General features: G+C 47.3%; 1 protein-coding gene across 2 annotated transcripts in view; it reads right to left on the minus strand.

Moving 5' to 3' along the window:
- Positions 1-1,288: 1,288 nt before the first annotated feature.
- The window catches only part of CREB3L2 (cAMP responsive element binding protein 3 like 2), a 106,119-nt gene continuing 95,169 nt past the window's right edge, over positions 1,289-12,238 (minus strand). For both annotated transcript variants that reach the window (XM_034672854.1, XM_002914201.4), the window contains exons 9-12: positions 8,770-8,869; positions 8,356-8,482; positions 6,756-6,972; positions 1,289-5,097 (exon numbers count right to left, since the gene is read on the minus strand). In XM_034672854.1, the coding sequence (XP_034528745.1) occupies positions 5,022-5,097; positions 6,756-6,972; positions 8,356-8,482; positions 8,770-8,869 (520 nt within the window). In that variant the 3' untranslated portion in view covers positions 1,289-5,021. The remainder of the gene's footprint in view (positions 5,098-6,755; positions 6,973-8,355; positions 8,483-8,769; positions 8,870-12,238) is intronic.

Genomic DNA, 12,238 nt, shown 5'->3' on the forward strand with positions numbered 1-12,238 from the left:
TTCATGTTCTCACTTAGCTGGTGAGCAACGGACAGAAGCAGAGGAATGGAGCTAAATCCCCTGGTTTTTTCTTTTCCAGGATGCAAAGCCTGCTAGATGGAATTTACAGAAGACTAGATGAACAAGGTAGGACATGAGCATCGGGTGAATACCTCCAGCAGGAAGCGAAGAACTGAACGTCACACGGCGGGGCCAGCACAGGGAGTGGACACTGTGTTTCCTGTCCGGACTACCTTACAAGTTCCCAGAAAGCAATCTGCCCAAACAAATCCACAAAGTGGATACTTCGCATATCACTTAGTGGTTTATCTGTCTCCCAGTAACTCATTGCCCTGTTTTCTCTATAAAATGAAAAGCCAAAATTTAGTAAGCACAGTACCCAGCACTTAATAAGTGCTCAAGAAATACTATTTCCCTTCCTTCTCAAAACCAAGATAAAAATAAAGCATTCCTGAATCATGACGCCCAAAATGACAGAATGAAACACCACCTAGATTTTTCCTGGGCTGAGTGCGGGCTCTTTGGCCACAGAGAGATGGAGCATTAATCCTCGAATGGGCCAGGTTCCTCGGCCCTGAGAAAATGCTCTGCTGTGAGGATTGATAATAACTTTAATCCAGGCTGGCCGTTTTTTGATGTGATTGCAGTTCTACAAAATGGGATTTTCCTAATGGACAAAACCCTATTTCTTTTCTCCTGATGTGCAAATCTGATCGTGGCTCACTTTTAGGAACCCATTTTGGGGCCTCTGGAAAAAGTTCTTTCCCCACGCTCGCTTCAGTCTAATACGACACGGCTATCCGTAATGTCTCCCAGGGACAGAGGAGTCTTCAGTCATCCTGGAGGAAATCTCTAAGGCACATTTAAAGCAAACGAGTGTTTGAGACAAGGGGGAAATGTTGTGTGTGTGTCAGAAAGGGAGAGAGAGAGAGAGAGAGACCTAGCTCTTTTGTCTTTTGAATAGGTATTGATTGATGAAATCCTAGGGCTCCACACATAACTCTGCCTCAGTAAAACTGAAAACTCCTAGGACTGACAGACAGGCAGACGGACTGACTGCATAGGAAACCTGAAATCTGTCTCGAGCTCCTTCACAGCCTCCCACTCGCTCCTGTAACTGCCCCCCAGAGGGGCTCCGCTATCACATGTCTCCTAATTGTCTCGGCTGAAAAGCACTCAAATGAAAAGGCTCTCACTAGAGCACTACCTGCCAATCGTTTCACAGGTCCCGTCAGCCCCGCAAGCAGGAGAGCTGGTGTCTTTAATAAAGGTTTTGCAAAGGCAGGATTCGACAGAACCAACGTAGTGACTCATGCAGACAAGGGGGAGGCCAAAAGCCTTCTCCTCCATCTCCAATCCCCCCCTCGTTAGCAAGACCAGCACGCATGGGCCATTTCCTCCGCAAAGAGCGGATGTCTCCAGTTGTGCTTCATGCTCAAGGCCACGCCCCGTAGGCTCTGTGTGTTCAAGAGCTGGCCCCAAGGCGCCTCTGATTCTCTCTTCGTGGTTTTGCTTGGTCTGAGGCCATGGGAGAAAGGAGCCATGAAGTGTTGAAAAATTTTAATGAAACACATGTGACCAAAATTCTGGACACCGCCTCACTGCTAGAATAAAGATGAATCACTTCAACACTCCCCCTCTATGGGCACGCGAGATTCACCGCCCTCTTTTGGCATTCAGGCTCGACTGAGAGATTTAGGAAGAAAAAAACATGGGAATTAGAGTTGGTTTGTACATAAGTTGAGCTAAAAGCTGCTCTCACAACCTACAAATTAGCTCTCAGCATCAAAATCATTTCTATTAGCAAAAGGTTATCTAATTTTGCCTACGCTGGTGTCAAACCTCCCCCTCCCCCCCACACACAAAAGGAGCAACCTAGTTCAGCTGTCAGATTTTTTACATAACACTCTCTTTATGTGACCGAGGCTCCAGAGTCCTAACACTTCACAGAAATTCTTTCTGAAACTGGCACCGAGGCCTTTCATCTCCCGCATCCATTTCTAAGCACAGAGTTAAGAGCTGTGGCAAGGGCCACGCAGGGGCCGGGGGGGGGGGGGGTCTGGGTTACTCGGGGGCTCACCCAGTGAAAAAGTGCTTGTTCTCGGAATGTATGCAAAGACATCTCCTTCACCAGGGTAATCAAAGAGAGGGAAGAGGAAACACTGCTCACCTGATGAAAAATAGAATTAATGTATTTATGAGGAGCCTATTTATTATTTATGGCTTATGGGGATGCGGACAGTCTCATAGTTTTCAAAACTGAAGTTGGGAAGCCAACCTCTGCCTCTACTTGCAATCTTCAGGGTTAACCAGGCATCACTGACTGGTCTATGGGACCGCTCTATGGGAGGGAAGCAAACCCACTGATTCCTGGCCTTACCCCCAGAACAGCAAACGAGCACACATCCCTTAATTACTTGGCATTATCCGACTGCTCTGTGTCCTCTTGGCCCCACGGCATCCTCCTAAAGGGTTAAATATTTAGTTCCCTTGATCTGTCCAAGCAGGGACTGGAGGGCAGAGGTTTCTCTCAAACCAGCAGCAAGGCTGGTTCTTGGAACCCCCTTATTGTGACCACTTGAGCTCCCAGGCTGATGTCTCATGTTTCCAGATACAGCTTGAGTTCTGGAAGAATAGCTTCCCAGAGGAAACAGCCTGCTGTCTGGAGGTCTGGAGAGGGGGATGACAGGCAAAGGTAGGTAGGGGAGAAAATAAAATCCTCAAGGTACTAAGGGCAGGCACTGGACGTTTGCTGGCCTTCCCCCTTCTACCGCCCCCTTCAGAAGAGCAGGTTTCCCACCCTGGCTAATCCAGGAGCCTTCAAAGCCTGACCTGGTTCCACTACAGCAGGTAGGTAGGCTGACCTATGCTCACACTTCCACCCTTCAGTATAAAACCTTTCCTTTCTCATTGACCAAATACCACTAGAGTTCATTCTTTTTACCTTCTAGGCCCCCACGGGGGCCTGTGCCTGGTAATTACACAGCATTTTAAAGAGAAGGATGGGTCAACGGCGGCCCATGGCTACATGATACCAGCCAGGCCCAGGAAGATCTAAAGCAGAAGAGAAGGAGGGAATGGAGAGGAGACGCAGGGGGAGGGGGCACGTTAGTAAGCCCTCTTTCCGCACAGCTCACACGGCCTCTGCTCTCCCTGGCCAATGTAAGGGGTCCTGACACTGCAGACAGCAGCCCCGATCCAGCTTTTCACATGGCCAAGAAGACACACTTGGCATCTCCTGGTCTGGAACTCTCTCCACCACAGCAGAGAGAGACAGAGAAAGAGGAATCACTCTCGGGGAGCCCCAGATGTACCTAGGCCAACAAAGCAGGGATCTGCTTATGAGGTATGAGGGAAAAATGCTAATGACACCAAATCCTGCATCTCATATGGAGTGGAAGGTAATCCCTTGTAAGTGCAGGTTTCAGTGACAGTGTAGACCAAAAAGAGAGAGAGAGAGGAGTTAAAGCTCAAGGTCCTTTAGCTACTACTAAAAATAAAATACAAAATGTAAGCGAATTTCTTACACAAAATCTTTCACAAGCTAGGGAAAACACTTAAAGGGAATTTTCTACATTATACAATAAGGCAATTTCCATTTCTTATTTGTATGAAAGAAGAAAGAATTTTTCGAACTACAAAAGTTACTTTTAATCATTAAACAAACCAAAAAAAAGTAGGTTGGGGGGTTAGGTTCTATCTCTTTGGGTAAGCTGCAAAGTAGCCAAACCTGACTATAAAAGGTAAGACTGTGGATACAGAAATGTCACCTACTCCAACCCCAGGCCTCAGGCCCACCCCCTGTGCTGAGGCAGAAGAGAAGAGTAAAGCAGAAGTGTGGGGGGTTGGGAGGAGGGGGCCAGGAGCAGGTGTGGAGAGGCAAGCCAGCAAGGTTGTCCGAAACGCCTGTTGTCGGGGACAAGGATTCCCTTCTCTGATGGGGACAGACAACAGGACAGAAAAAGCCTCGGACCATAGAGCGACAGACCCGATGAAGGCATTGCTCCATCCTTCCCTCTGACCTCATTCTGTAGGAGGACACAAGCTTAAGGGGATTTCCCAATTATAATTATAGACCTCCAGTTGAAGAAGGCGCAGGAGGAAGAGGAAGAGGAAGAAAATGGAAAAACAAAACAAAACACCATCTGGAGGATTGGGGATCCCAGAGCTAAGGGTGCCCTCCTAGCTCTAAAGGCCAGTTTGGAGGGAGGCGTCAGATCTTTTCAGTGTGGTTGCTAGCAGGGAAGCCTCAGCGAGCTAATAAATACTATTTACAAATGGGGAGGAGAAGCCAGGGAGGCAGACCTATGGGCATATGGGGACACAGGTTGTGGGGATGCCCTACAAGCAACAAGATGGGGCAGGTTCGCCTGGAGTAGAAAAGCCTGATTCTTTCAGGCATTGCACTTGCGGCCTGAGAATGGGGAGGGGGAGCCCTCGCTCCAGTGCGGGGAGGACAATTCTGCAAGGGCTCTGACGAGGGGGCTCTGACGGGGCAGAGTGGCAGGGTGCTCACTGAAGGCACTGGCACCTCCGGGGCTGGCGGGGGCAGACACACCGGAGACAGAGGCTGAGGAAGGCAGGACGTCGGTCAGTGCTTTGCCACATCCCAACAGGCATCCTGGTATTTTTGTGGTTAGAGTCTGGGGTCTCACAAGAACAAGAGTCATCTCTTCTTCAAAGAGGTGGTCACACCCCACTATGAAAATCAGGCAGTATCTTTTTGGCACTATTGGCAGAAATGAGCCTGCTTGTCCCAGCCCCGACCCTAAAATAATTTCCTATGGCAGTAAACAGGAGGGAGGGAGGCATGCTGGGCTCCCTTCTTCAGGGGGGCATGGGATGGAGGGGAAGGTGCTCTCTCACCGCAGGTGGAAATCCCAGGCTGTCCTCCCATCCAAAGCCACGACCGCGCACCCTTGTCTTCGTCCAGATCGAAGGCAAAAAGGAAAAGCTTATGACCAAGGTGGTTTGGGGATGGGAAAGCAGAGTGAAGAGAAAGAGAGGTGGAGACAGCCTCTTTAGAAAGTGGCGTTCACTCTTCTGTCGAGTTCTACAACTTTTAGTGTCTCGTTCCCCTCCAGTTTGGCGTTGACCCTGGAAAGATACCAAAAGGAAAGAGTCTTAGCCACCAACCGACAACTACGATTCTCACGCTTGGGAGTATGATGTAATCATTCCACGACTGCAATTTTGTGGGAGGGCCCAAGTGGGTTCTCATTCTTTGCCCACCTACTAGCAACCCTCTGTTCCCAAAGTCTCCAGCGACCAGCCCACTGGCTCATTCATATTCCTACCTTTATGCCCACCCAAGGGGAGAATCCCAACCCAGAGGGTAAGCATGGTGGTTTGATGCTGATTTGTCATAAACTGCTTTAAGTGAATGTATCTATGGAGGATGCTTAGCCCTATGCTAGACTCTGGAAAGAAGAGAATAAAAGGATAAAGTCTGGTCCCTGGTCTAGAATACTAATCATTCAGATAAATTTTTTTTAAAAAGGCTAAGTTGAAATAACACTAAATATATAACAGAAAATAAACATGTTATTAAATTACATAACAGCCTAGAAAGTCTCTAGGCACTCAGAGGAGGGCTGAGGGCTTTGGTGTCAAGGAGACGTCCCAGAACAAGTGAGAATTTCAATGGGGCCCTGAATAGTTGAGCCAAGAAGGGAGAGAACTTGTGGCATGAGCCACGTAATCAAGCAGTTGAGTCTTCCATAGCTCCCAGTGGTGCCTCTACAAATTTCTCTATAATGGAAATAATAATACCTAGCCTCTTAAAGTATTTAAAAGGATTTATATACAACATTTGCATAGTACTTAAGGGAGTAGGTGCTAGTAAACATTAAATATGCCTGTATTGTGTAAACATATCGAAGTACATGCAATTATGAACCTTTGCCACAGCTTTAGGAGAAAAAAGGTGCAGAATTTGAAGTAGAATCTTCAAGTGGGAGCACTTGCATTGGAATAGCATCATTTCTGGGAAGCACGGGGGTGAGTTCAGCTAGATCACCAATCACGCTATGCATAACCAGGAGTGTGCACGCAGGCCCTCCTTTCTGTGCTGTTTGGCATTTTCAGGAACCTTCCCCAGCACAATAACAATATCCGGCCAACCTATAAGCCTAAAGATCTAAAAGACTCTCCCCCCTAAAGATCTAAAAGAAACAATGCATGGAGAATTGGAGCCCAGTGTTATTTTCAATATGGAAACAGGTCTCTGCACAGTGCCTCTCAAATGATGTCCCTCCATGTAAATATATAATTATATTTAATGCACATTTATTTATAAATAAATCATAAAACTCTATATTAATGTATAGTACAACATATAGGTATTTCTAGTTGGAAGGAAGGTAGGGAAGGTGTCTTACGGCTGCATCTGCATGGCAAGCACACTGCTAAGGCCGGGCTGTATGTTTACTCATGAGGCTTTGAGGGGAGGAAGGAGGGAGTCAAGCCCTTTGCCCACTTCTTGGAGCTACCATGGCCACCTCTCCAGTGACAAAGCAGACATGGGGGCAGCTCATCCTAGGTCTTCCCCCGCCCCCGCCACCCCCCATCTCTGCTAAGGGCAGCTGTTGGCAAGTAGAGACTTTCCAGAGTCCCAGGTCCCAGAAATAGGTCCTGAAAGAGCCCAGGGGCTGGACTGGGCCTCTGGGAAAGTCTACACCCCACAGTCCTGGTTGCTGACTCACAACCCATCCTCACTGTATTAGGGGAGTTGCATCTGTGTGTCCTAGACTCACAAGTGCTGCTGAAGCTCCAACAGCACTGATTTCTCCAGGCTGGTGTCATTTGAGATAATGAAATGGGGAAGATCCACATCAGGCCTGGTCTCCAACCCTGATGCCCTGAGCAGAGAGGACCCTCTGTCCCAATGCCCAAGCTCCCCAGCCGAGGCTGGGCTGGACGGCTCCTCCAGGGGAGAATGCTCCTCGTAGATCAGCAGATTCCTGGATCTCACTGAGGACAGAGCAAAGTAACAGGTGTTAGGGAAAGACCACAGGGTTTATCCCAACCCCTCACTCAATGCCCAGGCCAGGAGCACCTGACAATTTGTGGGCTCTTTTGCCCAGAACTGAGGGTGCCAGCTGGAGTTGGCTTTCCATAAAGGCTTCAGGGTTTCAGAGTTTTGTGCATTGAAAAATTATACCAATTATACAGTGCAGGAAGAACAATAGAAAAGCAAATAAACATGAAGCAAACTGCCACCCCCATCGCTTTGAAAATAAAACTCCCCTCCTTGCCCACCCATAACCATCTGGGGGAAACAATTTATGAAGAATGGAAGTCGAATACTTGGAGATGTCCAGACCAGCTAAAATAAGAAATATTTCCAATGGGTTGGTCTTGCATGGAGAGAAGGTACAAGGGCAGAAAACTGCATTTTTACTTAGAAACCAGAGAGAAGCCACAAAGCCAAAGCCATAAATCAAATGACAGAGACAGTTTCTTTGTTTTATAGGATAGTTGCAGAGCTAGATGGCTCTGTCGCAATTTCCTACAACATAGAAACTCTGCTCTCACTGGCTTTCATTTAAATTTACAGATACGTTCCCTTAGGGGAAAAAAAAAGAATTTCCCAAGAGATCACTGAAATTGTGTGGTTGAAATGCTGGCATTTCTGTCATAAACCTGGCAGACAAACAACCACCTGGTGAAGACCAGAGACCTTTCAGAACTGCAAAACTGTGCTTAGCCCAAATCCGGTACCCTCAATTCCAAGCTTGTCCTTATTAATGTATATGTATCTACGTATATATTATGATCCCCACAGGCCACTTCATTATTTCCTACATACTTAAAAGGGATCATGGATCTAGGTGAGGTTATCATACACTTCTTCTCTAATACCTGAGTCTCTAAATTCTCTAAATCTTGGCCATAATGCTTTGTAAGACAGACTGACTCATTTCATGAATTCTTACTATGGCAACATACAATTCCACGGAGTGGAAGGAGAAACACAGGAATTCCTTTAAAACGTCATGGAAAGCTTAATGTCCCCCTTCACCTACTCCGCCACCCCAAACCACATCCCTCCCCCCATCTGAGCTCAAAAAGGAGACCTCAGAATTTGCCAGGGAACATAGTCTAGAGCCAGAGTTTGCAAATCGTACTCTGCCAAGCTCTAGAGAATTCCCAGTGGTGCCTCAGCCCTGGGGGGTTGGGGCATAAGAAGGGACCCTCTTGTGGTCCCTCTTCTCTCCCTTCAATAGAGATGTTACACTTTTACCACTTTTTAAAGGTAAGACTTTCTCATAAGACTTCCTTCAGAAAGTTGAGCTTTCAGAAAGCTCCAGAGAAATGACAGGATGCTTTACAAGTTGCTGAGTGCCGACTTACCGACAGAGGCTGTATATGGCTCCTGCACAGAATGCTGGCTGGGCAGAGCCATCTTGGTGGCAGAAGGATAGGGCCCGTAGCCCTGAAAGAAGCTGCCAAATGCAACAGCAAAGCATAGCACAACCACCTGCAGGGGGAGGAGAGAACACAGGGAGCTGTCAATTCTATGATCCACAGAGCAAACCTCTAGCCCTGCAACACCCGGGAAGTCCAGGGACACAGACTCCCCTTCTTCAGCCCTGACAGCACCAACAGGTCAACCCCTGTCAACATCAGAACGAAGAAATTGCCTCAGAGCAAGCCGCACGGCTCCTCTGACCCCACCTGTACGTGGCAAGTTGGGGAGAGACTAGAGACTCCGGAGGTGGGGGGGTGGGCAGGTCACTTGCGCGGCTGTCCCTTTGGGAAACTCACCATGAGGCACGTGCCAGTCTGCGTGCCCGCCAACTTGCAGGTGCGCGAAACCTTGCCCATCACCAAAGTCTGAAGCTTCTGTAGTTGCTGTAGGAGAGTTCTGCAAACACAGCAAATCAAAGCCATGAAGGGAGTCTGAGTCAGAAGAGAGTGCTTTCAGGTGACCTCTGCTCCCATGCCCCGGGGAAGCTGTATAGCTTTGTGTCTGCATTTGAACACGGTGCCGAGGGAAAGTCTCGTTTGCAGGGAGGTATGTACACCAGATATGGACACCAGTGCCTTCGAGCACCAGTGTCACAGAGCTTCGCAGAGTTTGGAATGAGCCCCCACTTTAGCAGCCTATCGCATTCTTGTGCTGTTCTAAGAGGTGAATGCCTCAAATTATCCCTGACATGCTGGGACTTGTCTGTCAGCCACTGAGACAAAACAAAAAAACGAAAAGAACATTTCAATGGGTGGGTGATGGTGGTACAAGGAGACAAGGAGAATTCATTTACCTACGAGAAGGGAAATGCTGAAGAAGACATAAGAAAGGAGAAAAGCAGAGAATTGAAGGAGCGGCCAGAGGTGGTGGCTGTCATTGGAAATGGCGGCAGTATCCATGAGCTACAGTCACTCAGACGGCAAACTTGAGGAGAAAGAGAGGAAAAACAGGAATGGCAGGGAGGCAAAGAGCCAGGAGCACCTCACACATGGTCCTTGCAGGCTCATGGCATCTCTACAGTCAGAAATGAAGCCAAAATACGACTGAGCAAAGACGTCTGCTCAATTGGACGCATGCTCAGAGCCGGAGATCTCGGAAACCATCCTCTCCCATACAGACTCTGATCTTTCTCCAGGAAGAGACAGGGAGCAGGAGCAAAAAAGAGTTGCTTTCTCCCTAAAATTGGACAACTGTGCATACCCTTCAAAGGGAAGGGTTTGGGATAAGAATCCTATATTCTGGTCTATGTGACATCAGGTCACAGAAAGAGCAGATGGTGACATTCTTTGCAAATTCTGAACACTGCAAGCCTCAGAAAAGGATCTTCCAACACAGCCTCCTGAGTCAGAGCGTCTGGGATGAATCTGTGCGAGCAGCCTAGAGCTGAAGCTCCTCCTTGCCTTAGCCCTTTCCTCAAGCCCAAGGCACAGGGTGAAGTGGAATGATTTTATAAGCAGATGCGTTTTCTTGAGTCTTAGAAATTTTCAAAAAAATTCATGCTGTGATGTCACATCAGAGAGCCAGACAAGCTCATTGGGAAACATCAGCAAATCACTCATTTGCAGAATTCTGGGCTCTCCCAGAGAACCTGCCTCTAGACACAGTCTACCTCCTGAAGAGCTTTCAAGTACTAGAAGGACAAGCGAGTCTTCCAGAGTTTGCAACTTCCACCCTGACAAGCGCCAACGACACGAGTTCTCCCAGGGTTTAAGCCGAGCAGGGACACATTGGCCATAGGGTGATATTGCTATTGGCAGCTAGCTGGCTAAGAGTCGGGGTAGAATTGGGGCAGCCCACAACATGTAGGCCTTCTGAACTCGAAAAACCCCCAAACAACACCACTACCACCGCCACCACCACAACGCTGTGTGGTCCTGGTGAATTTAAGTAAAACAATATCATTCATCCCATTAATCGATACCATTAACTTAAATTCTATTAATATGGAGGTCTTTTTAGTACCTTGTACATTTTTTTTTGTTCATTGTCATCTAGAAGTATAGTCACAGTCATTTGGACCTGGTTTCTGTATATTCAGGCAACATGTTCTTTATTTATTTATTTATTTTTTTTTTTAAAAGATTTTTTAATTTCTTTATTCGACAGAGATAGAGACAGCCAGCGAGAGAGGGAACACAAGCAAGGGGAGTGGGAGAGGAAGAAGCAGGCTTATAGAGGAAGAGCCTGATGTGGGGCTCGATCCCATAACGCCGGGATCACGCCCTGAGCCGAAGGCAGATGCTTAACCGCTGTGCCACCCAGGCGCCCCAAGGCAACATGTTCTTTAAAAAGTGTTCTGTATGTTACTCAAGGCTGAGAAATACTGATAGTATGATTATTCTAAATTCCTCTTACGGAGAGCCTGTCATTTGTGACAATATGAATGATGAACCTGGAGGGCATTACACTACGTGAAATAAGCCAAATAGAGACAGAAAAACACCCTATGGTACCACTTATATATGGAATCTTTAAAAAAAAATTTTTTTTTTTGTAAATTCAACTCAGAAATAGTGTAGAAAAGTAGTTGCCAAGGGCTGGGGGTTGGGAGAAATAGGGAGAGGCTGGTAAAAGGATACAAACTTTCAGCCATGAGATGAATAAGGTCTGAGGATCTAACTTACAACATAATAACTCTACTCTGTCACCCTGTGTTGGATGATTGAAATTTGCAAAGAGAGTTGAACTAAAATGCACTACTGGAAAATGAAAAACAAAAAAAAGGTGAACATGTAAGGTGGTAGATGCATTAATTAACTCGACGTGAGGAATACTTTCACAATGTATGCGTGTATCAAATCATCATGTATACTTTACATATCTAACCATTTTGTCAATTGAAAAAAGCTGAGAAAAATGGGGAGGGGGAGCTTGCAACTAAATGATCATATAATGCAGCAAGTTTTTTCTTCATCGAGTTTTTCCTCTTCTCCCGGCTCTTCGGAAGAGCACTCCATTCTTAGCCGCTAGCCTAGCTGCCTTTCCAAAACCAGGCGCTAAGTGACCTAACGCACACCCACTTGCTGGGTGAGCGTTCATTCTCGAAGCGCTAAGATGTGGCTGGCAGTAGCTTACATTTTATTGACCACCATCTGTGGTGCTGGCCCCAAAGCCTTCACTGGGTTCTCTCTGCTGTATTTTGGGATTCCTAGAGCAGATTCAAGTGAGCCCATAGATAAGACCTGTATTTGACCACAGGGCACAGTCCCTTTTCTCTCATATTCTGGCCTCCTTCTGTGGTACTGACTAATATTTCCATTGCCTGCTAGACTATGGAAAGGGGCCTCCCAGTTTCCTTGCTTGCTGCCGAGGAACCACATCTTGAAGCAATGGCTGCCCCTTTGACAGGGAGTGGGGGGGGCACCTCAACTCCCACGGGGCACACCAGCAGCCTGAGGTGTTCAAATTCAGCTGTGCTCTGTGAGTTTTTCCACATGTTACCCAAGCCATTTCCTTTGGCTCCAAAGTCCTAAGGTGATTTTAAAGTGAAACCAATTCCCTATTTTACCAACTAAACTTATTCACCCATGACCATCCCACACTTCCTTCCTGCCTGTTCCCTGTTCCTTGCCCCATCTTTAGAGTGTGGAACACCAAGAAAACCAAATCCACAAATTACTTGAAATCACTCCTCCCTTCAAATTTCTGGTTGAGATCACTAGGCCCGGTAGCCCCTCCCTAGGCTGAAGAGTCCCCCAGGAGGGTCCATTGTGGCCCCTGAACCCAGACCTCTCACAGACCAGACACGCCTCAACACCAGCGGTA

This window comes from Ailuropoda melanoleuca, chromosome 1 (genome assembly GCF_002007445.2).
Source record: "Ailuropoda melanoleuca isolate Jingjing chromosome 1, ASM200744v2, whole genome shotgun sequence".
Lineage (NCBI taxonomy): Eukaryota > Metazoa > Chordata > Mammalia > Carnivora > Ursidae > Ailuropoda > Ailuropoda melanoleuca.